The 25,219-nt window shown below is 41.5% G+C and overlaps 2 protein-coding genes across 3 annotated transcripts; one reads left to right on the forward strand and one right to left on the reverse strand.

Annotated features, from left to right (window-relative positions):
* Positions 1–10,944: 10,944 nt before the first annotated feature.
* Positions 10,945–12,541, forward strand: C4H6orf226 (chromosome 4 C6orf226 homolog). Its single transcript, XM_031964830.1, has one exon. It carries the CDS (start codon positions 11,397–11,399, stop codon positions 11,880–11,882), a length of 486 nt encoding a protein of 161 aa, XP_031820690.1. The 5' UTR covers positions 10,945–11,396; the 3' UTR covers positions 11,883–12,541.
* A 574-nt stretch (positions 12,542–13,115) lies between these two features.
* On the reverse strand, positions 13,116–24,866 carry RPL7L1 (ribosomal protein L7 like 1). 2 transcript variants are annotated; one of them, XM_003769070.4, is made up of 7 exons: positions 23,549–24,866; positions 22,082–22,190; positions 19,347–19,510; positions 17,095–17,232; positions 15,800–15,909; positions 15,430–15,644; positions 13,116–14,792 (listed from the first exon to the last, which is right to left on the reverse strand). In XM_003769070.4, exons 1-6 carry the CDS (start codon positions 23,560–23,562, stop codon positions 15,436–15,438), a joined length of 744 nt encoding a protein of 247 aa, XP_003769118.1. In that variant the 5' UTR covers positions 23,563–24,866; the 3' UTR covers positions 13,116–14,792; positions 15,430–15,435. The 2 variants fall into 2 exon arrangements, with proteins under 2 accessions (XP_003769118.1, XP_012404541.1); XM_012549087.3 differs by lacking the exon at positions 23,549–24,866 and adding an exon at positions 22,930–23,059.
* Positions 24,867–25,219: the final 353 nt, after the last annotated feature.

Here is a 25,219-nt window from a genome sequence, read left to right on the forward strand (position 1 = left end):
GACACCAAGCACTCCAATATAAGTTAAACGTGCAATTCTTCTAAACATTTCCATATTCATCATGTTGTACAAGAAAAATCAGATCAAAAGGAAAGAAAGAGAAAGAAAAAAGCAAACAACAGAAAAAAAGTAAAAATACTATGCTTTGATCCACATTCAGTCTCCATAATTCTCTCTCTGGATGTGGATGGCACTTTCTATCACAAGTCTATTAGAATTTCCTTGAATCACCTCATTGTTGAAAAGAACCCAAGTGGAATCATTTAATCTCTCCTTTGGACTCAGTCCTGCCTCAGGGACAAATTCAGCTTCCAAAGAGGGAATACAAGGATCCCAGCATTTGGGGTTAAGGACCTCAATCAACTTCAAGTCTGGTCCTTCTCTGACGTTGGGCTCCAATTTTAATAATTAGAGTTTCTCTTATTTCTCATGACTGAGCCACTGCCTTATACTCCAGAAGTAGTAAATGGGGCTCTCTGTCATCCTTCCATATTTCAGTTTCCTCTCTAGTACTTCACTTTCTCTAGGACTGCCGATTGGCTTTGGTATTTTCCTTGTCCTTCCAGGGTGTAGGACTCTGGAGTCTTGACTCTGAACCCCAGTCCTGATGTTTGGGTCACCACTAGCCAAAGACAGATTGCACCATCATTGACTGCCTGTGTCAGTATAGTAGAGAGAATGGGTAAATCAAGAGAAGAGGGGACAGGAAGGTCTTTGGGTTGGCTGTGCAAGATCCCTTGAGAACTATCTAGCCATACTCAGAATAGCTGAATTTTACTGGCACTTTTCTCAGGACCTGCAGCTAAACAAATATATTCTGGAGCCATTGATGTTTTGGGTTTTTTGTTTTGTTTTTTTTACCAGCTTATACCTGACAGTGAATAGAACATGTGGTGAGAGTGAGAGAGAGAAAATAAGTAAAGGAGGCAAAGGGACCAGTTGAGGTTGGGAGTAAGTGTGCAGCTGCAAGTCCCACAGTGTAGGGGCTCCTGGGTCTTTTCCCACTTATGTCTTAATTGTGGTGAATGGAGGGTTCTCACAGGTGTTTTTTTTGGTCTGGTATCTTGACATAATTGTTTCAGAGCCCAGACATAGTATTCACCATGGTGAGGGAGTAAGTGGTGAAAAGTTGTGAGCTGCCCCTTTGAATTGGTACCAGGTGAGCTTATTCCAGAGTCCCTAATCTCTAAACAAAAGATATTTAGCAATGGACACCAGGACATGACAATCAGTCAGGCAACAAACATTTATTAAGCACTGACTATATGCCAGATAGGGCAACTAGATTAGAACTCTAGTACTGGAGTTAAGAAGACCTGAATTCAAATCCAGTCTCAGATACTTAATAGCCAATTAACTCTGTTTGCCTCAGTTTCCTTATCTGTAAAAAGATCTGGAAAGAAAATGATGAACCATTTCATTATCTCTGCCAAGAAAACCCCAAATGCGGTCACAAAAAGTCAGACATGACTGAAGCAGTTGATCAGCAAGTACTCTGCTATGTACTAGGAATACAAAAACAAAAATGAAACAGTCCTTGCCCTCAAGGAATTAATATTCTATTGAGGGAAACAACACATAAGTATTTAAGTAAATATAATATATATAAATATGCACATATCATATATATGTATACATTCAACAGGATACTGGAGAGATTGGCTCCTAATCTAAAAAATTCCCCATTATCTTCCTATTTAGTGCCTAGGGAATTTGCCTAAACCACAGAACTGGCAAAAAGACCCATTCTGCAAAACTAAAGTGGGCAGCTGAAGCCATGCCAGAACTGGCTAAGAGCAGCAGAAGGGAGAGGGAGGTCTTAGGGAGAATTGCCTCAACATGGTGACACCATTAACTTCCTGCTTACATTAAATAAAAGTGGCTAATCATTGCAATGATTATTTATATATTTCATGAGAGAGAGAGAGAGAGAGAGAGAGAGAGAGAGAGAGAGAGGAAGATGAGCATTACATACTAAAGTGTGGAAGAGAAATATATTTGCTAATTGTGGAATATTTTGCTGGTAAAATTCTCTTACTAGGGGCTTAATCTATTAGAAATAGAAATATTGATCCATATTTTTCTAATTTACTAGGGTAGAAAGGAAGAGAGAAATTTAAACTAGTTTATTTTGTGATCAAATGAGCCAACAGCTTTGGCTGGAGGAGGCAAAGATGTCCTGGGACAGGTATGATAAGTGGGACCTTTGCCTTTTTCTCTTCTCATTGTTTTCCTGTTCTGGTTTCAGAGGAAAACTACTCCTCCTAAGGACAAGAAATTAGAGACTAGGAAGTCAAACCTGAGGTGGTTTTTGGAAAGGAGTAACCCAACTCACATAAGGTGGGCAGCAGTAAATGAGAGTGATCACTTTAACAATCCTGCTCATCAGCCAGGCACAGTAATATGTCATAACATTACTACTAGATATGTAGATACTAGGTAATTTAGGTGGATTGGTAAAGAGGCCCTAGTAACTAGAGGAAGAATTCAAGAAAGGTCTCCCCTTAGAAGGAAGATGTGTATTTTTCTTCTGAACCAAGCTTGGTGTTTACATATGTATGTGTAAACACACAACTGCATTAAGTTTTGTTTTATTGTTCCTTTATTTTCATACTGTTGTAGTCATTATATATATTGGTTTCCTGATTCTATTTATTTCATTTTGTATCATTTCAAATAACTCTATTTATATTTCTAAAATCTTCATATTCTTATTTTTTTCTTCTTTCCTTCTTCCCTCCCTCCCTCCTTCCCTTTCTTCTTTCTTTCTTTTCTTTTCTTTCCTTCCTTCCTTCCTTCCTTCTTCTTCCTTCCTTCCTTCCTTCCTTCCTTCCTTCCTTCCTTCCTTTTCTTTCTTTCTTTCTTTCTTTCTTTCTTTCTTTTCTTTCTTTCTTTTCTTTCTTTCTTTCTTTCTTTCTTTCTTTCTTTCTTTCTGTTGAGGCAATTGGGGTTAAGTGACTTGCCCAGGGTCACACAGCTAGGAAGTGTTAAGTGTTTGAGATCAGACTTGAACTCAGGTCCTCCTGATTTCAGGGCTGGTGATCTAACCACTGAAGCACCTAGCTACCCCTAATATTCTTAATTTTAAAATAATATTCTACTACATTCCTGTACCACAGATATTTAGCTATTTTCTAAGCAATGGACACTTACATTATTTCCAATTCTTTACTACCACAAATAGTGCAGCTATGAAAATTTTGGTATATCAGGGATATTTTTTTCTGTCTTTGATATACTTTTGTGTTATTCCTAGAAATAGTATAAGTCAAAAAGTATGAACATTATATTTATTTATTTTCACTCCTCTGGCATTACACAATACTTAATAGCTGCTACCATTCAGAAGACTAGAGCTTGGACTATATTTCAAAAAGGAAGAGATATAAGTACAAGCAAGAATAAGTTATCAAAAAAAAAAACCCAACTATAATCTTATGAAGGTGGGGGAAATGGACATTTATAAACATTCCTAAAGCAAAGACCAGAACTGGACATCTGGAAATTAAAATGCAGATATCAAGAGAAACGCAGAAAGGCACACATTTGTGTAATTGACAAAGAAAATGTGGAAATGGATTTTTTACATATTAATAGGAGGTTAACAAAAATGTCTTCTGATATCTTTATCTTTAAGGAAGGGACATAGAAAAGTTAAAATGACAGAGGGCTTGTGGGTTGTTTTGTTCTAGTTTTCATGATTTAGAAGAATATAAAAATAAGAGGGACAAGGAACTATCCTGGAAAGAAAGGGAGGAAGAAGGGGAGGGAAACTTCAATTTTATAATAAAAGTACATAAGATGAAGAGCATATAGCCATAGAGGAAAAGATGGAGATGGGCCTCCTGTAAAGTTCATTTTCCTCTGAATTGAATAAAAGAAGATTGAATACAATTAAACACACAAACACATACGTGTTGTTGTTTGTCCTTCATTTTACAAGTTGACTATGACATGAAGGAGTCAATACCATGACATACAAGTGAAGTGGATTTCACTGAGGGACTCTGGGAGATACTTTTTTTCCAAGTAAGAGAAGAGAAGGCTCTTATCCTGATATAGGACTGGAGAGTGGAATTTCTGACATAGAGGGAGCTGGAGAAATCTCTCTGAAGTGGGTCCAGGAAAAAGTTTGAGAGAGAGAGAGTGTGTAATTGTGGTAGAAGTGGCAGCCACAAGTGAACAACTCTTTCCAGGAGATAAGAGATGCCTTTTAGCAGCTGGAGCCTTTTCCTTTCCTTGACTCTTACATTGGCTTACTAAGGGAATCTAGCAAACAGTGACGGAATTCTTGCTTCTAAAGAAATTGCTGGAAGTAAGGCAAGCCTATAACACTTTCCCTCTGTTCTGTTTTCTCTCTTGGAGCAATAGATGAGAAAACTAATTACTAAGGGTTGTTTAGATCTTTAAACTTTTTGCCTAATATGTTTTTGTTTTTTAGCCAGTCCAATAAAGATAATTTTAATGGCAAAATGAGTTTGAGGTTTTGCTATAAAAAGTGTAAAATGATAAGGAAAAACTATGGAAATTTGATGGTGCTAAATTCAAGGGGCTGGAATATATGGAGCTCAAATTTTGAAAAAAGAATTTTAAAATTGTTTTTACAATATTATAAAACTTTTTACATGTAATTGGGGAAAATAAAATATTAAATGGTTAAAAAAAATCATCATCCTGACTAATGGATTAAGAGAGTGTTTGAGGATGGAAACTGAGTGGATGGCCATCAATTGGAGAACGACTGAATAAATTGTGGTATATGAATATTATGGAATATTATTGTTTGGTAAGAAATGACCAACAGGATGATTTCAGAAAGGCCTGGAGAGATTTACACGAACTGATGCTGAGTGAAATGAGCAGAACCAGGAGATCATTATATACTTCAACAACAATACTATATGATGATCAATTCTGATGGACGTGACCCTCTTCAACAATGAGATGATCCAAATCAGTTCCAATGGAGCAGTAATGAACTGAACCAGCTACACCCAGTGAAAGAATTCTGGGAGATGACTATGAACCACTATATAGAATTCCCAATCCCTCTATTTTTGTCCGCCTGAATTTTTTATTTCCTTCACAGGCTAATTGTACAATATTTCAGAGTCCGATTCATTTTGTACAGCAAAATATCTGTTAGGACATGTATGCTTTTGGTCAACCTGCCATGGGGGGAGGGGATGGGAGGAAGGAGGGGAAAAATTGGAACAAAAGGTTTTGCAATTGTCAATGCTGTAAAATTATCCGTGCATATAACTTGTAAATAAAAAGTTATAATAAAAAAAGAGATTATTTGAGGGTTCAAAGGCTCATATGAATTCTATTTACAATTTGTTTTTTGAAGGATGGTTTTTGTTGTTTTCTTTTATTTTTGTAGCTTTGCACGGAAAGAAAGACACCTTTATCCTGGATTTAAACCTTCAAGAGTTAATCTCATAATCTCTAAACAGATTGGTCAATTTGAGCCAAGAGCTTCCCCTCCCCATCTTCCCCCCCCCCCCCCCCCCCCCCCCCCCCCCCCCCGCCCCCGCCTCTTGCCTCACCCCCCAACAGAGGGAGAGGGAGAGGGAGAGAGAGAGGGAGAGAAGTGTATAGAATAGAGGCTTGAAGAGATCATGCCCTGAGGCAATCATAGTGACCTCTGCTGGACAATAAATATCATAACCAACTGTGATTCCAGCTGCACCACTTAACCTCCTCCCAAAGAGATGATGGATTTGGGTTGCAAAATGAGACATACATATTTTAGACAAGGAGGAGGGTGTGGGAATTTGTTTTGCCTGATTATGCATATCTGTTACAAAGTTTGTTTTTCTTTTTTTTAAATTGGGGGAGTGCCACTACATACCATTTAACCTCCTGCCAAAGAGGTGATGGATTTAAGTTGCAGACATACATTTTTGGACCTGGAGGCTGTGGGAATTTGTTTTGTTTTCTTTTGCTTCTCAATATATCTGAAACAAAAATTGTTTTTCTTTTTTTTTTTTAAATGGGAGGAGGGAGTGGAAGGAGAAAAAATAAATGTTTGTTAATTAAAAACCAAAATTTTTAAGACTAGTCTGCTTCCCTGATGAATTGTTGGTGGAACTGTGAACAGATCCAACCATTCTGGAGAGTAACCTGGAACTATGCCCAAAGAGCTATAAAACTGCATACATTCCGCAACTGATGGGCATTCACTCCTTTTCCAATTCTTTGCTGCCACAAAAAAGAGCTGCTACAAACATTTTTGCACAAGTGGGTCCTCTCTCCTCCTTTATGATTTTCTTGGGACACAGACCCAGTAACGCTACCCAGCGGTATCACACAGTCAGCATATTGATTTCATTCCTTTCCAAGAAAGGACTAGTGAAGGCAAGGGATGTTTATCCAACATCCAGAATCTCTGAACCTCTTCAATTCCCAGGGTAATCTTTATAACTGTGAATGTCCATCACAGGATTGCTACTTAGTTACCCAGAAATCAGGGCTCTGAGATTTACTGTCTCCTCCAAGCAGGACTTAAACACAGGCTGCCTGTTTTTAGTCAACTTGTGGCTTGGAGGTGATGTGGGAAGTCTTACTAGAGAGCATCTCCCTTCTAAAGACCCTTTGAGTCAATGGCTCTTCCTACTCAATAGCCAATACAGTTGGTAGGTTGGTTTTTTCTTGTCATCCCTAAAACGCCTCAACGCTGGCCAGAAGCAAGTAGGTTACTCATGTAAATGCTCCATGGCCCTTATTACACTTATGTGAATATAGCTCCATCTTCAGGTAGGTGTAATCCTTTTAAGAACAGCCTGTTCATCAAGGTGATTCCTAATTGGGAGATGGAAATAGAGACAGAGAATCACAGAGACCAAGACAGACATAGACACAGATAGAGGGACCGATAGAAAGCCAGAGACAGAGAGAGAGAGAGAGAGAGAGAGAGAGAGAGAGAGAGAGAGAGAGAGAGAGAGAGAGAGAGAGAGAGAGAAATATATAGAAAATAGAAAAGGAAATAGCTAGAGAGACAAAGAGACACATGGAGGGAAAATCAAACGGCAAATGGGAGGGCTCAGGAGTTCCACAAGACATTGTAAAGTACTGGGGAGGAACCAGCACCCCAACATACTCCTTGACTCCCAATGCCTGAATCCTTAGAGGCTGCCAAAAGTGGACTTCATTCTGTTTTATCAATTTCTTCTCATTTTCAATCTCCCTTACTTTTGAATCTTTCATCTAATCTCCCTAGCTTCCCCAGTTACTATTTCATTCACTTTGATAAATGTTTCCTTATCTTTTATGTAATAAGTATTTGGTGGGAGGACAATGAAACTGGCTAAAATGAAATTACTACCCAAAAGGTCTGGGGCAGAACACTTCCCTTTATCCCAGAATGACAAGGGGAACCCAATTCTGAACCCAACAAAAGCATTGAACTGCTAGACTGAAAACATCTGATGTGAAACAGATATAATTCTAAGCACAATATTCCTCTTGAAATTAAAAGAGAGATCCCCAGTTGTTTTTCTACTCCCCACAAAAGGAGAACTCTAGTTTTCCTGAGCTTTGGAATGGGGTATTCCAATTATACTATTTGTAAATCGCCTGGTCCTATGTTCCTGGTTACTGTTATATGTATATATATATATATATATATATATATATATATATATTATCTTCCCTGGAAAGAAGGGGTCCTTAAACTACGGCCCGCGGGCCAGATGCGGCAGCTGAGGACGTTTAACCCCCTTATCCAGGGCTATGAAGGTTCTTTATTTAAAAGCTCACAAAACAAAGTTTTTGTTTTTACTATAGTTTGGCCCTCCAACAGTCTGAGGGACAGTGAAATGGCCCCCTATTTAAAAAGTTTGAGGACCCCTGTAAATTCTCTAAAGACAGAGACTATTTCATTTTTGTCATCATATCCCCAGGGTCTAGCATATAGAAGGTGCTTGATAAATGCTTGCAAATTGATTCCTGCTATGCATTCCCTTTGTATTCCAGGAATTGTATTTTTCCCACTACCACCATCTCCTTTTTAAGGAAGCAAGAATCAAACTAAAAGTGTCTCTGAAGCTAGGGGAAGAGAAAGTATACAAGTGTGCCCAATAAGGTAAATGACTTTGGAGAGTTACAGACAAAAAAGATCACTGGATTTGGCAACTAAGAGGTGGTCAGGGACTTTTTAAAGAGAAGAGTTTCATTGGAGATGGGAGAGGAGAAGCCAGATTATAAAGGATTGAGAACAATGGACAGTGAAGGATCATAGAACCTTAGAAATCATTTCACAGATGAGGAAACTGAGTCCAGAAAAGAGATAACTTCCTTTTTTTTCCCCACAAATTACTTTTATTAAACTAATAAAACTAATATTATATGAAATATAATTTATTATTTATATTACATAAATATACAAAACAACACATTATTTTAATATAGTTAATTATAATTAAATTTTTTCTTATTTTTTAAATTATAGCTTTTTATTTACAAGATATATGCAAGGGTAATTTTTCAGCATTGACAGCTTTAAAACCTTTTGTTCCAACTTTTCCCCTCCTTCCCCCACCCCGTCCCTCAGATGGCAGGTTGACCAATACATGTTAAATATATTAAAGTATAAGTTACATACAATGTATGTGTACATGTCCATACAGTTATTTTGCTGTACAAAAAGAATTGAACTTTGAAATAGTTACAATTAGCCTGTGAAGGAAATCAAAAGTGCAGGCAGACAAAAAGAGGGATTGGGAATTCTATGTAGTGGTTCATAGTCATCTCCCAGAGTTCTTTCTCTGGGCGTAGCTGGTTCAGTTCATTACTGCTCCATTGGAACTGATTTGGTTGATCCCGTTGCTGAGGATGGCCAGGTCCATCAGAACTGGTCATCATCTAGTATTGTTGTTGAAGTATATAATGATCTCCTGGTCCTGCCCATTTCACTCAGCATCAGTTCATGTAAGTCTCTCCAGGCCTTTCTGAAATCATCCTCTTGTTCATTTCTTACAGAACAATAATATTCCATAACATTCAGATACCACAACTTCTTTATCCGTTCTCCAATTGATGGGCATCCACTCAGTTTCCAGTTTCTGGCCACTACAAACAGGGCTGCCACAAACATTCTTGCACATACATGTCCCTTTCCCTTCTTTAAGATCTCTTTGGGATATAAGCCCAGTAGTAACACTGCTGGATCAAAGGGCATGCACAGTTTGATAACTTTTTGAGCATAGTTCCAAACTACTCTCCAGAACGGTTGGATGTATTCACAATTCCACCAACAATGTATTAGTGTCCCTGTTTTCCCACACTCCCTCCAGCATTCCGTATTATCTTTTCCTGTCATCCTAGCCAATCTGACAGGTGTGTAGTGGTATCTCAGAGTTGGCTTAAATTTGCATTTCTCTTTTCATATGGCTAGAAATAGTTTCAATTTCTTTGTCTAAGAATTCTGTTCATATCCTTTGACCATTTATGGATTGGAGAGAGATGACTTCTCACAAAGACAATAACAAAAATTGTCACTTGAGTCTTTCAGTGCCAAATCTGGTGTTTTCCCCAATGTCCTGTATATCTTGCTACTTATAATATTGACATTTTTTTCAGGATGTTTATGGTAAAGGGAAGGGAAGAGCCATATAGATTCTGGGACAGCCAGGTCAGGGGACAAAGTAGGGGGAGCAAAGGGCAACTCAGGGGTACAGGTCTTCAGGCTCCCACCTCACCTAGGCTGGGAGTAGAAAAATATCTCCACTCAAGTTGTCTACTCAGCAGAGATTTATTTTGCACTTACTATGTGTGCCAGGTACTATACTAAATCCTGGGGATACAAAGGCAAACCCAGAGCCTGCCCTCAAGGAGCTCAGAATCTAGTGGGGCAAGACAACATGCAGACAGCATGCTTTTTTTTCCCCCTGAAGCAGTCAGGGTAAAATGACTTGCCCAGGGTCACACAGCTAGGAAGTGTTAGGTGTCTGAGACCAGACTTGAACTCGGGTCCTCCCGACTTCAGGGCTGGTGCTCTGTCCACTGCACCACCTAGCTGCCAGCCATGCTTTAAACAAGATTTATTTAGGATAAATTGGAGAGAATCCCTTCCAACATTTATCATTATCTTTTATGAAGTGTTTTTCAAAGTATGTAATCAATTAAAAGGATCTTACCAATCTTCCCCATTACAATATTGATGTGTAAGTAATGAGAAAACAGAAATGAGAAAGAGAACTTGCAGAAGGTGGAACTTAGCTGAGACTTGAAAGAAGCCAGGGAAGCCCAGAGGTGCAGATGAAGGAGAATTCTAGCAATGAGGACAACCAATGAAAATGAATGGAGTTGGGAGACAGTGCTGTGCAAGGAATAATAATTCATTGATGTTGGGCATATGCATATGACTATGATGTAAAATAATAGTGAACATGGTACCTCCTATCTTCCAGGTGCTGTGCTAAGCACTTTACAGTTATTATACTATTTGATTCTCACAATAACCCTGAGTGGTAGGTGGTATCATTATCCTCATTTACAAATGAGGACACTGAGGCAAATGGGTTAAGTGTCTTGCTGGAAGTCACAAGACTAAAAGTATCTAACGTTGAATTTGAACTCAGATCTTCCTGACTTTGGGCCTCAGGAGGATCTGAGTTCAAATGTGACCTCAGTACTTTCCAGAAGTGTGACCCTGGGCAAGCCACTTACTCCCAATTGCCTCAGAAAAAAAAAGGGAAAACAAAAAGCAAGCAAACAACAACAAAAAAGGTGAGAATATTATTCACATTCAGTTCCCACAGTCCTCTCTCTGTGTGCAGACGGCTCTCTCCGTCACAAGTCTATGGGAACTAGCCTGAATCACTTCATTGTTGAAAAGAGTCACATCCATCACAATTGATCACTGGATCATCTTATCCAGGGATCCTCAAGCTTTTTAAATAGGGGGCAGTTCACTGTCCCTCAGACTGTTGGGGGGCCGGACTAGAGTAAAAACAAAACCTTTGTTCTGTGGGCCTTTAAAGAAACATAAAGCATAACGCATCTTCGAGCGTAAAGCACCCTAGAGTCACTTCTAGCCTTGGCGGTTTGACTCTGGGACTGTGCTCCCCCTCCGGGCTGCCTTGGTAGGGCCCAGCCCCTGCCTCACGTCCGGCCACCCGCTCTTTCCCGGACTCCCGAAGCGGAAGTAAGTGGGGGCTCTCCCGCCTCCTGCAGAGGCGGGGCCGGCGGCACCGGGGCCCGGGAGCGGTGGGGGGTGTCTGCTGTTCTAACGCGTCTGTGGTCTCCTCTGCTCCGCTGTTGACCGCAGACCAGGCCCGGGAGCCAGTCCCGGCCCGGGAGCCAGACCCGGCCCGGGAGCCAGTCCCGGCCCGGGAGCCAGTCCCGGCCCGGGAGCCAGACCCGGCCCGGGAGCCAGACCCGGCCAGGTGCGCATGCAACCCAGCCCGAGAGCAGGGGAGAACCCGGGCCCCGACCCGATGGGGAGGAGGAACCCAGGGCCGGACCCTGCAGGAGGAGAGGGCCCGGCCCGCAGCCCCGCTGTCGCGGATGACGTGATGCCCCGGGTCCCCGGGGCTCCGGCTCGGGAAGAGGAAGGTGGCCCTAGCCGCCGCCCCCGAGATGCTGCTCGGGCAGAAGAGCCGCGCCGCCCGGGGGTTGGGCAGGCGGGGCCAGCTCGCCCCTGCGCCCGGGACCAGGGCCCGGCGCTGCCCAAGGGAACGAGGGAGGTTCCGGAGGCGTCCCGTGCCGTGCCCCTCTCCGAGATCCTGCGGCTGGTGCAGCAAGGCCAGGACATCCCCGGGCTGCAGAAGCTGCACATTACGGCCACCTGCAGGGAGCCCACCGCGTCGCGCATCCCCCGGAGGCCCAAGCCTTGGGAAACTCGGCTGCCGGCCAGCCCCGCCGTGCCCTCGCCCTAGTCCGGCGGGACCAGCTCGGCGGGAGCCCCCAAACGCCGGGCCGGTGTGGGGGAGCAGACCTGGGCCAACATCGCCGCCCGCCGCCCTTTCTTTGTGCAGACATGCAGACCTTGTCTTGTGACTGGCGCGCTCCTGAGCAGTTGGGGCCAGGCTTTCGGGAGGAAAAAAGTGCCCTCCTGAGCGCGAAGGGGCACGAACGCAAAGGGCGGCAACCTTGGCTGAGAAGTGGATCAGCCGCCTCGGACACTCCCGGGCAGCCAGAGCAAATCCGCCCCCTTCCCAGCCACTGTCCTCAGCACACGTGATGTGGAAAATGTCGTGCACACTTCATGCGAGGCCGTGACCTGCACAGGAGCTTTGGTTTCCGTGGCTTTGAGGACAAACTAAAACTTTGAGCTTGAGGACAGTTATCGAAGGGGATGAATTTGAATACTTAATGAAAAAAATGCTTACAAAGTTAAGAGGCTTGACACTTTTGACACTGTGAAAGTATTCAGTACCGTCCTCAAGCTACCGAAAGTACAAACCAGCCATAATACCAAACGTTATAAAGCTAGCTTAGACAATATGAAAATCCAGTTTTAGTTTCTCTTGAATATTCCCTTTCCAAATGGAAATTTATGGTGTGCGTAGATTATAAATAAATATGATGTACCTAACTCACTCTTGTTCACTCATTTCAATCTCGTCCAAATTTTCCTAATCAGATTTTAGGTTTTCTTGGCAAAGGTACTGGAGCGGTTTGCCACGTCCTCCTTCAGCTCATTTTACAAATAAAGAAATTGAGGCAAATACGATGAATTGATTTACCCTGCGTCACCTACTACTATGATCAAATTTGAACTTAAGGCGAGTCTGACTCCTGGCCCTCACCCACTAGCTGTGCCTATTGGTTTTATATATATCTCCATCATCTTCTTCAGCTAGACTTTTAAATTCTTTAAGAAACTTGTTTTACAGAGTTCAAACCTTGTAAAATAATGAGCTAGGAGGTTTTATCTTCCAAATTTCAGTTTAACTAGCAAACCCTCAAGATGTCAGAACTGTCACTTGCCTGGGCATATTATTATGACAGTCCCACTTCAGAGACAATTGTCAAAGGTTTTGTCTTACAATTTCAAAACTACCCTCTCCTTACCTATGTAACCCTAGTCAAATTATAACCTGTGCATATTTCATTTCCCTCACCTGTAAAAGAATGGCATATGAATGGAATAAATGCAAATTCAGAAATATGGGAAGTTTTTAATCTGCACAAATCATTTCAATTAGTAAAAATGGCATCCTTTTGCATTTCTAGTTATATAATTTAATATGGCCATTAAATTGATGAGATTTGAAAAGACAGGGACCGCTAACAAAAGTTTCTCAGATAGAGACAACTAGGTGGCACAGTGGATAGAGCACCAGCCCCAAAATCAGGAGAACATGAGTTCAAATTTGGACTCAGACACTTAAACACTTCCTGGCTGTGTGACCCTGGGCAAGTCACAATCCTAAGTGCCTCAGCAAAAAAAATAAAGTATGCCAGACAGTTCCCAGAAAGTGGTATAAACTGGGAAAGAGGAGTCCTTGGCTTAATTCCCCACTTAGTTTCAAACCATTAGCAGCCATAAAATTAGCACAAACCCACTTAATTTTCCATCAGGCTTTAAAAGTCCAAAAATTCAAACTTGCTTATTCTTTTTCATTGAAAAGAGAACAACTGGTAACTGGTTTCTTGTAAAAAAAAAAAAAATATTTATATATAATGCATTCATCACCAGACTTCACAAAATGACAGGCTAGGTAAGAATTCTGTTGCTTTATCTTTCTCAAGTGCCCGTCTAGTCTGCATCTTTAGTGTACCAGAAAGCGAGACGGATTCAAAAGCTGCCTAGAAAAGGGAATAAAGTTCCTATGATGTTTTCAAGACAAACCCAAAAAAGAACAGTTATAAAATGTTCAACACGTAAGTGATTAACACTTGTTTCTTTTCCTCCTCTCATAGACACATAAGGGTGGGCTTAATGACTTAGACCCTATGTGAAATCTTGGCTAAAACCTCTCTGCCTTGTGTGTTGTTATAGATGGTGATCTTGAATGGGAAGACCTGCGTTTAAACAGTTACTTTAGACATTTTTCCTAGTAAGGTGATTTTGGTCAAGTTATACAGCTGCCCCTCACGTGAATATTTTAAGATTTAGTTATTACCTTAGATTGGGGGGTGGGGGGGGGGAGGGAGGGGAGTAAGGGGCAAAGGAAGACCATAAAATAAAGGTAATAAAAAACCAGTCAATGTTAATTTGATCCCTATTGTCAAAGAAAGGGCTAAATTAGTAAGACTATAGTCATTATCTCTAATGGCAGGAAGAGGACTTGGTGTAGAGTTGTGGCATTAAAGTGGTACTGAGGCATGGGAAACCTACCTAACATATCTGCTAGGTAGGACCTACAAATCACAAAGTTATCATATAAAAGAGTTCATGAAGTGATAGGCCAAAGTAATTTCAAATCCCAACTCAAGTCCCACTGTCATGTTCCAAGTGATAAGCAGAGTGACAAAGTATATTTTATAACATTCAACCCTCGGAGTAGAGAATCACATGGCCAACAACTGATTGCTCTCTGGATGGGTGGCTACCATGAAAAAACTGGAATGGGTTTAAACTAATTTCCAATCCCAGAATATGAAGTACAGTCATTTCTCTTCACTGGTTATGAGACTTTAATCCAAGATGAAGATGGTTGGACAAACCAATATGGTTTCTTCTTTGAGAAAAAGTATAGAAGTTGGAGAAGTTCCCTCTACATAAGGTGATATTCTTTTCTTCTCATCTCATTAGTTCTTGGAGAAAGTTCCATCAGAAAAGAAATCTTCTTTGAAGATACTGAGTATAAACTCAGAAAAGATAGAAATCTTCTGAGATTCTAGAGAAAAAAAAGTAATTGAATTAATAGGAGCTCATAGCAATCAGAGCACACACTAAAACTAGGCGTCTCAAGAGTCAAAAGATGAAGGATTGCCTCTTCAAAAATCAGTATACAGTACAGCCTTGAAATTATCAAATTGGGAGCTTGGAATCCCTAGGTTCAAATTGTGACCTGTGAGATCTCTCTCTTTCTCAATGAAAGGAGGTTGGGGGTAAAGGAAAAGGGTAGAGAAGCAAAGACTTAAATTAGATGACATATAAACTCCCTTCTAACTCTATCTTATTCCTTGGGTCTACACACCCTGAGAGCCCCAAATCCAAAGCAAAACAAAAATCATCTGAGCTTAACTTGTTCCCTCCATACAGACTTACCCTAAAGCAGTATAGAGAGATAACTGAGGACAAAAACAAGATTCTTATTCTGGTTCTAAAGATTTCAAGAGAGCAACACACTCTGAATGCAAACGGTCACAGTCAACTTAGTCACCATATTGGAATAGGAGTGGCAAGTTAATCCCACGTGTAACCTCTACTATCACATTTTCAGTAGTTAAATGTACAATAATGTTTTCTCTCTTTTGATAGATGCCATGATCAAGCCCTAACGTCCTTCAAGAACAGGAGTCCATTCTTACCTCAACCTAGTTCAGCTGCCGAATGATCTGATTGATGCTTTCACCTCTGTAGCCAGGTTTGCCCATTTCCTTGAGAAAGCCCACTCTGTTCTTGGCAGCATGGCAGGCCACAGACAGGGGGAAAGGACACAGAAACCTCGAAACCTGAGAGAAATGTTCCCCCACTGAGCAGATTTCATGGATGACATCTTCTAGGCAAATGATACCGAACTGCCCTGAAAAACATCAGCTTTAATTAGTACCAAACTCCATTAAAAACCTCTACTTTGTTGAGCTTTGTCTCTTATTCCATTTATTCTCAATTTTTATACATCTGTTCTCACCCCCACTATACTATCACAAGAAATGACACTTATAATTCAATTCTCACCTAGATGTTCTTCAATCAGAGTATTATCTGTTAGGGAGACTTTCTTATTATTTATCCTGGCTTGTCCTCGTTTCAGAATAAGCTCACGGACAGATTTTAAATTAGGATATCTGTGAAAAAAAAGGAAACAAAGCTTTTAATTTCGGAGGCAGATGAGCCAGATTATGAGGAATGCAAAGACAATGCCCTGGCAACTCTACCTCCACCCCACCTTGTCAGTTTGAAAGGCACCAAATTGGGAGGAAAACAGAAGAGCAGTGGAAACTTATACAAGTCAGAGGAAAATGTTATTACAGAAGTGGTTAAAGTTGGTCTTAATTTTAAATTATGAGTTTCAGTATCAAATCTACAACAAACATTTTTATACTTGAACATGCTATGATCACCAATACTTCATAAGGCACAGAATTTTTGCTCTAGGAGAAAAAAGGAAATTTAGGTTATTCTAGTTTAGGCCTCTTAAATACCTTATTCTGTCCTGGGATTTCCTTGCCCATAGACTATTTTTATTATTATTATAGCTTTTTATTTACAAGATATATGCATGGGTAATTTTTCAGCATTGACAGTTGCAAAACTTTTTGTTCCAACTTTTCCCCTCCTTCCCCCAGATGGCAGATTGACCAATACATGTTAAATATCCCATAGACTATTGGTTAGATAAGTAGGGGAGGGCTTCATCCTTCTACTTTGAACTGAGCAAAGATTTTAAATTTAATCACTGCACTGTCACATATCAGTGCTATTTCATAGAATGGATGCTATCGCCTCAGACTATGCGAATTTCTGCTTTTCTTCTAGAGAAAATACTCATTCCCCTCTACCAAGAAAGGTACCCCTCTGCAAATTCTTCCTAGAACCCCAAGACTGAGCAAATCTCCTTATCCCAAATTCTCATAAAGAGTGTAATCTTGAACCTTTCAGCACACAGCATTAATCACCTCCTGAAACACACTAGTTAACTACTCAGTGGAACTGAATAGAGGGCAGGAAATGTTACCCAGTCTTTCCTCCCCAAAGTCTAAAAAACAAACAAATCCCATGTGCCTTATTTTCTGAACAACCTCCAGCTAATTTCGTCTTCTTCCCTGTCCTCAAATCTTAAGCACACTCAGAAGAGTCCATAATCTCTCTTCTTCCAACATAGTAAAAAAGCACTAATGAACAAGACAGGTTTTTCCTCTTTTACTTTCCTTCTACTCAGTTTAAATCCCTTCTCCCTTATATCTAAATCATTACATCTGTTGTCGTTTTGGTTCCCCTCTCCACAAAGTTACCAGGAACGCATCACTTACCCCCAAGCCACATAAGGTTCTATAATTCGAAGCTTCTTTAAGGAAGCTGGGGTGATTTTAACAAAGACGCCACTATAAATTTTCTTCAGACGAAGTTCCTCTATTGTCTTTGTCACCTGGTTACTCACTCCATTAATCCTGATAAAAGAGAGTATAGAAATTAATCTTCTGTGTACAGAAAATATTAGGTCTTGGAAAGGCTCTTTACAAAAAAGCAATTCATTCCTTGCTCATGAGAAGTTAAGTTGAGAGGTCTACTTTCCAAACTGTACTCAGAAACCCAGCAAGGAAAAGTCAACAGAGCAAAACAGTAAAAACTAGCATTTGTTTAACTTATTAAGTATCCCACAGCACAAGACTATGCTCCATTCGGTAGTGAGCTTCAATGGCCTAAATTCTTCTAGACAGAACTGATTCTGTTACTTATTATCTGTAAGACCTTGGATAAGTCACTTCTGTTGATCTGCAAAATGAGGATCATTCTCAAATTCAGACAATAAATTGTTGATTTTTGTAAACAATAGTCTACTGGGAGAGTTAAACTGCTCAAAAAAGATAAATTGTGTATCACATATGGAACATGGCCTGGAAAAGTAGGCTTTACCTGATTTGTAGAGAACAAAGAATGTCATGCTGGAGAATTTGTTTCTTTAATCTTGTAGCTCCTTGAAGTTTTCGAATAGTGGAATTACATGAATCAAATCAATGTTTCAGGAAAATCTTACAATAGTAGAGTGTAATAAAAATGGGAGTCTGGCTTACTATTGCTTCTTGTTACTTGTTACTATTATTTCTACCTCAAAAGACCTTGGAGTCGGTGAATTTTTCTTTTTTTTGGTGATTTCTAGAAGTAGCTGAAAATAGTCCTAGCTGATGTGGGAGAGGAAGCAGTGGAAAAAGGTGTTGATGTTATGATTATAGCCGATTAAATTTTTCAAGGAGCTTTATTGCAACAAGTAATGAATTCTATAATTCTTATTTAAGAAACATAGGTGATTCTTTGTGGATTATTATATTGTGGCTTACAGATATGGACTGGGCTAGAAGAAAGGCCCTTTCCAATTCTGTTTTGTGATTCTGTGACAAAATAGGGCTCTTTGTGGCAAGAAATAAAAAAGCTTTCATTATTAAGTAGTTTTGAGGTCTGATGTTCCTGAGGTTCCCTCTGTATGTATATTCTTTTTTGAATAAGGTGGCTCAAGCTGAACAATATTTTCCAAAGACATCTTTGGAATTGATCATTCTCTCACACTAAATATATAATGACTTGTAAATGAGTGACTTCAATATCTAGTACAGACTTATCACGGGAGTCAGCTGGACAGTTTGCTTGGATGTCCTGATGTCACCCCAAAAGTGATAGTTAAAGCTGAACTCTTTATCATCCTACTTTCCAACCTCAGAATCACAAGACAGGAGAACTGGAAGGGACTCAAAGATGTAATTCAGAACTCCCTTATACAAAAGCTTATTCTTGGTTTTCCTGATCACACTTACAAACACTGCTAGCGTCATGCTATCTATCTGACCTGTAGAGGATATCTTCCAACAAAGCTTCAAGGCTCTAAGCCTTCTTTGGTGAAATCTCTCTGAAGCCTTACAGTAAGCAATTTCTGTATTTTCCCTTCTATTGTGTCCTCAAATTATTACTTAACTATTTTGTCCTTTTGCCACTGTGTTCTGGGACTCACATATTAGATTCTCCATCAAAATTTGCTGATTAGACGTACAAAGTCTGCAGTCTAGGCACTGTGCTAAAAGCAGCATGTAATGAAATGGTCATGGCTGTTAGAAGGCCTAGCCTCTTAGTCACAATGCTACCACTTACTAGCTTTGTGACTTTGGGAAGTGATTTAAACTTCTCCAAGTCTTGGTTTCTTCATCTATAAAATTAAGTGGCAGAACATAATGGCCTTTAGGATTCCTTCTTGTTCTAAGACCACATTTTAAGGAAAATCCAAAATTTCTGGGAATCAGTGAGTCTCTAGAATGCAGTCTCTGACCCTGGTTCTCCCCTCCCAAACCCATCCCCCATCCATTCAAATCTTTTTATTAGTGGGTAGCCATGGTCCATTTACCTAAATTATTAGCACTCAAGGCAGTTTGTAGAGAAAGATGGAAAAATGGTGACATGAATCAGATTAGCTTAGTTGTGAGCTATGAACTATGAATAGAACTCACTGGCCTGCCCAGATCCTGGCAGGAGGTCTCAGAACATTCATTAGGGTAACCCCACCCCTAAAGAGGCTTACTTCTCCATTCGAACCACAAAGGCCAGACGATGTGCATCCTTCAGCACATAACACCCAGGCTTTGAAACCAAGCGCTTGAGTCGAGCTACATCACGGGATACACGATGGGATTCATGAACAAATGATTCCAGTCGTCTGAATTTGAGCTGAGTCCCCTTTTTTTGCTGAGTAAATGAAAGAGAAAATCTTTATCAGTCTGTATCTCAACTGCCTTTACTTTTTTTTTTAATTATTATTATAGCTTTTTATTTACAAGATATATGCATGAGTAAATTCAGCATTGATAGTTGGAAAACCTTTTGTTCCAACTTTTCCCCTCCTTCCCTCCTCCAGATGGCAGGTTGACCAATACATGTTGAATATATTAAAGTGTAAGTTAAACACAATATATGTACACATGTCCATACAGTTATTTTGCTGTACAAAAAGAATCAGACTTTTAAATATTGTACAATTAGCCTGTGAAGGAAATAAAAAATGCAGGCGGACAAAAATAGAGGGATTGGGAATTCTATGTAGTGGTTCATAGTCATCTCCCAGAGTTCTTTCGCTGGGTGCAGCTGGTTCAGTTCATTACTGCTCCATTGGAACTTATTTGGTTCATCTCATTGTTGAAGAGAGTCACGTCCATCAGAATTGATCATCATATAATATTATTGTTGAAGTATATAATGATCTCCTGGTCCTGCTCATTTCACTCAGCATCAATTCACCTAAGTCACTCCAATATGCCTTTACTTTTACAAAACTAATTTAGTCATCACCTATTGTCAATGGTGTAAAGGAGAAAATAATCTCTTTTTTAAAAATTGGCTTTACAGTTTAAAAAAAGCCTTTGTGAGGTCCCAAGTAAACTGAAAAGTCAAAAGACTCAGGACAAAAGTGGGAAAAGCAATCAACAAATAAGCACAAAACCTCCTAAGGGCTTAGATTTCCAGTATGGAGCTGATATAATAATTTAAAAAGGGGGGAGGGAGAGGGGCTTATTTAGAAAAGAAAAACCCAAAACAATTTTTTTTTCAAGTACAGAATATTATTCCTATCACCAGGGGTTTTCCTTTTCAAACATTTATGGAGCATCAGCTGCACTGGGCTTTAGTTTCCTTAGATGTTTATTACTGGGGCAGCTTGTTGGATCAGTGGACAGAGTATCAGTCCTGAAGCCAGGAGGACCTTGGCCTCAGACACTTAATATTTCCTAGCTGGGTGACCCTGGGCAAATCACTTAACCCCAATTGTCTCAGCAAAAAATAAAAATATATTATATATATATATATATATACATATAAAGTTTATTACCAAGAAAGACCAGATGAATTAAAATTCTGAATAGAAAAACTGCTTAAAAATACAAAAATTAGCATAAGGATGAAAAGGGGGCAATGAATTATTTTAGCAAGATTTCCTAGAGATAGTGACTTTTAATAGAAAGCTCTTAAATAAGTATTTTAAGTCAGGTTACTTGGTACAGGCTAGAGGTAGCTTTATATCTTAATGTGAAATAGGGTTATGTTCAAAGCCTTTTCTGATCATTATCATTTCACTCCAAACCAAAAGTTAACATGGGGAGGGAGGGAGAAGGGGTCAAAAAGCAGGCAATTGGTGGGTGTCCTGCATTCAAATACTAAAAAAATATCTTCCAACAAGCCTTTATGAAATGTCAGGTATAATGAATACAAAGGCAAACACTAAAGCAGCCCCCTCTCTTCCCTCAAGGAACCCTCATTTTTTTTCTGAAGAATTAAGATTAATTAAAGAACTGTTTTCAACTGCTTTTTAAATTCAAATTTATATGTGGCCTTTAAAATATCTGTTTCCCAGGGCCTAAAGCACCTCCTATAGAACTTTGCGAACAGCAGATGTTCAAAATGTGCTTATTAATGGTAAGAAAATGTGTGAAGGTTTTCTGGAGGCAGCCTTAGTTTCAGTTACAATCAATTATTACTCCAAAATGCAGCCAGCTGGCAAAAATGCAAACGTTTATTTCTCCTTCCAAATTAGTCCGGTTAGTTGAGGCCTATCTCTCTGCCTGAGCTCTTGCAGCTTTGTCCTTGGCTTCTGCCTCTGCTTTCTTCAGCCTCCAGCCAGCACCAAGATGGAAGATCCAATGAATCTCTCTTGCCTTGAAGAGAGGGCTTGTAGGCTTTCTTCCAGAGTGTCCTGTGGCCCTGAGAGCTTCTTGCTTATATGCTGTGCACTGAGTACACCCCCATCATTATATCACTGGGAAACCATTATCTGTTGTAGGATTAAATCAGTGCTAAACTAGATTTAACCATTGTTTCTATCAGTTCCACTTAGTACCTTGTTTTGGCCCAAAATATCTCTTTCTAAGATCAAATCAACTCCAATGGCTTAACAGTTTGTAAAGATTCCAACAAAAATGGAAGTAAAATATGGACTGAAAAACCTTCGTATTAAGTGAAATGATCAAAAAAGGATAGTATTAATGATTCTGATACTTACATAGTGTTTTAAAATGTGCAAAACCTTTTAAATACATGATTTCAATTGTGCTTCACACAACCACCGAGAAGCAGACGCTTTTAGTTTTATTAGCTTATTTTTCAGATAAGAAAACAGATTTAGAAAGAGTACTAAATCCAGTACCTTATTTCTTTTCATCACAGTTACTCATGAGCACACTGGATTAAAAACCATACTCAATACAATCATAGAACACAAAACATTTGCACCCATCTTACTTCTCTCCTCCCTTCATCTTAAACCCTTACCTTCCTCTTTTCCAAGAGTGCTTGCTTAGCCTGAGTAGCTTTGAGTGCTTGATAGGCTTTCCTCTTCTTCAGAAGATTCTCCGGAACCAAAGGGATCTTTCTTCTGACCCTAGTTTAGAAAACAATGAGCAACAGAGGCCGTTTGGAAGTTGAGCAGATTCTTTTGATCAGGCAGTTTCTCTGATGGACCGCCCCCTCCTCAATTCTTGGCTAGTTGAGCTTCTATTCATCTTTAAAAGCCAAATTAAAACCACAAAAACCTTTCCAGCTTCTCTTCCTCAAATCTCATTCTGTTCTGCACTTTGCTAATGCAAGTTATACCTTGCAACTGCATACTTTTTACGAAGCCCTGGGCCCAACAACGGCAACGACTGCTAGGATTTAAATAGCATTTTAAGGCTTGGAGAATCCCTTACGGGGCACCAGGTTCCACTCGCAAGCGCAGGAAGGGGCGTCCGTGTTTTTCACGTTGTAGATGCCTTTTGATTTCTCACACATATGAAAAACTTCTTCCTATACCTAGCAAGCAGGCGATAGCGAAAATGACTTCCATTTTACATTTGCCCAGGCCCACACTTCCGATTAAATAAGCCCAGTCCAAAAGATACCAAAAGAGGCAACCCTGGCCGCAAGAAGCTGGGGGAACACAACACTTAACAATCACACAAAGAAAATGCACACTATAAACACACAGTCACGGAGGGAGGGGCTGTCGTCCATGACAACTGCGGGATTCTGGAAGGCCTCTAGAAGGAGACGCCCCCTAACCGGGGCCTCGCAGGGAGGGAAGGGGGTGCGGGAGGAAGCCTTGCGGGGACGGCAAGCCGGCGGAAGCCCCCGGGGGTTACCTTAACAAGGAATTACCCATAACCACTGCCTGCCGGGCACAGGTAGCGCGCGCGGGCCGATGCCTGCCTCCGGCTCAGCTCGTTTTCCAGAACCGCCCCTGCCCGCAAAAACCTCCTCCACGTGACCTCAGGGGCACATTTCCACCCGGGAGAGCCGAGATTACTTGGAAGCGGCTGGCTCGGTGCCCTCCCCCTCCCCCCCCCCCCCCCCCCCCCCCCCCCCCCCCCCCCCCCCCCCCCCCCCCCCCCCCCCCCCCCCCCCCCCCCCCCCCCCCCCCCCCCCCCCCCCCCGGCCCCGCAGCATTCCAGCTCCCTTCCCTCCGCCCTGACATTTAGTCCCTACCCGCCTCTCTTCCCTTCCAAGCACTGCGGAGCTTTCGACCCGACGCTCGAGTTAAGTCAAGGCAAGACGTGCCCAGTCTCGAGGCTCCGCGAGTGGAGGCTGGGTGCGAGGCCGGGCCCCACATCCCGAGAGCAAGTGAGATTTCCCGACTGACAGATACTAAGACGCTCAGCACGAATCCAAAAGTCCCCCCCCACCGACTCCTATCCGCGGACAAAACCCCAAACCCGCGGATGCTGACGGATACTCCGCGCCCCAACATCGGCCAACACTCACTCGGGCTCCGCCATGTTTTCCTGCGTCCCTTACTGAGCATGCGCAGTCCCAGTCTCTCCGCAGAGACGCTCACGCAGATCCTTAATAAGCTAATTGGATCATAGGGTCGGCCTCCTCCTCCGGGGATTCTTGCCTCCGGAAAACGAGATTGGTAAAGAGGGAAAGAGGCGTTGGCACTCAAGCCCTGCTCCCGGGGAGAGGTACTAAATCTCCTTTCTCACTCACGTGCGTCTTCTTCCGACCCGAGACGGGGAAAGTAAACTACATTTCCCATAAAGCAGAGCGGCTTTGCAGAAGATGCCCGGAAGCCGAGAGTCTGAAAGCACTCAGACCCTTTCAGCGTGACAATCTTCTATTGTAGTAGTTGTTTTCGGAGTTCATAACAAACTCCATTCCCCACAGTTCCAGGGGTTTAACGGTGACGTCACTTCCCGCGCTGGTCTGTTTCCCTTTTTCTTTATCCTCCTCCCCCAACAAAACAAAACCCCAGGACACAATTCTGGGTTGTCGTGATTATTATTTTGTTTAGATTAAATTGTATTAGAAGCCGTTTGAGTGCGGTGTAAAGAGTCCGGTACAAGTCAGCTATGTGCTCCGGGGCTAGTCGCAGACAATTACGCCTCAGTTTCCCCTCTCTGAAATCGGGATACTAACTACTTACGGGACCCGATTTTGCGGACAGAGAATCAACGAGAGAAATTAAGGTCCTAACGAAGTTTGCAGAAGCTTAAATGTGAAGAGCTTGACTTGACATTAACTCGGGCCGAAGGCGGCGGCCGAAAGAGACCCCGGGTCTCCCCCGATAGAAGTGGGCACGCATTTTACGTCTGTCTCAACGAGGCGCCTGAGGACATCTTTCGGGAGGGGCGGAGGGGTCCTCAAGTGTGGGAGGAGGATCAAATCACTCCGGAGATCACTTGATAGGCTCCACTCACGGTAGAAGATGACACTTTGCTGGAGAGCAGAGACCAGTCAGTGGGAGTCAAGCAGAGAGTCCAGGCTAAGGGTCGCGGGGGAGCTGAGAGGAGCTGCCGGGGGGAAAAACCCCCGCAAATCAAGCAGTCTTCATGAAGCGCTGCACCGGGTACAGCGCTAAAGCGCGGGGACACAAAACAAAATCCACCCAGTCTCCGCCTTGGGAGCTTACGTGTTTACGAGAAGCCAACATAGAGAAATAGATGCAGTGCTGTAGGAATGCAAGCCATGAGGACCAGCTTCCGACAGAAAGCGGCAACGGACAAAAGGGGATGTGAGGAAAGCCCGCGCAAAGGCAGGGACACAGGAGATGGAACCTTGGGGGTGAGGAAGAGCAACCTTGGCCCACCTGGCTGGACTACAAAGGGAACGAAGTGATGAAGACTGGAAGGGCAGAAGTGGGCCAAAGTGAAAAGAAAATGCTTCTGATTACACATCTGGGAATAAGAGGGAAGAAAATAATTGGAGCCCTAAGATGATGAGATCAACAAGCTAGATGGTGTAAGGGGAGAAAAAAGATCTAGGACATTCACAGTGAGTGAGCATGACACGAATGAAGATTCAGCAAGGAGACAGTCATACAAGCACAGCAAAAACGAGAGATACTAGTGTCTTTAAAACCCCAGAGGAGATTCTTCCCAAGAAAAAGTAATTTCAAATTCTGCAGAGGGATCAAGAAAGATGAGGACTTTAGAT

This window comes from Sarcophilus harrisii, chromosome 4 (genome assembly GCF_902635505.1).
Source record: "Sarcophilus harrisii chromosome 4, mSarHar1.11, whole genome shotgun sequence".
In the NCBI taxonomy this organism is placed as follows: domain Eukaryota; kingdom Metazoa; phylum Chordata; class Mammalia; order Dasyuromorphia; family Dasyuridae; genus Sarcophilus; species Sarcophilus harrisii.

Excerpts from the sequence above, each read along its gene's own strand:
- C4H6orf226 (XM_031964830.1), top strand. The coding sequence starts at position 11,397 with ATGCAACCCAGCCCGAGAGCAGGGGAGAACCCGGGCCCCGACCCGATG.
- RPL7L1 (XM_012549087.3), bottom strand. The coding sequence starts at position 22,949 with ATGGGTAATTCCTTGTTAAG. Across the intron at positions 22,191-22,929 it reads ATGGGTAATTCCTTGTTAAG|GGTCAGAAGAAAGATCCCTT; the intron begins GTAACCCCCGGG and ends TTTCTAAACTAG. Across the intron at positions 15,910-17,094 it reads GAACCTTATGTGGCTTGGGG|ATATCCTAATTTAAAATCTG; the intron begins GTAAGTGATGCG and ends TTTTTTTCACAG.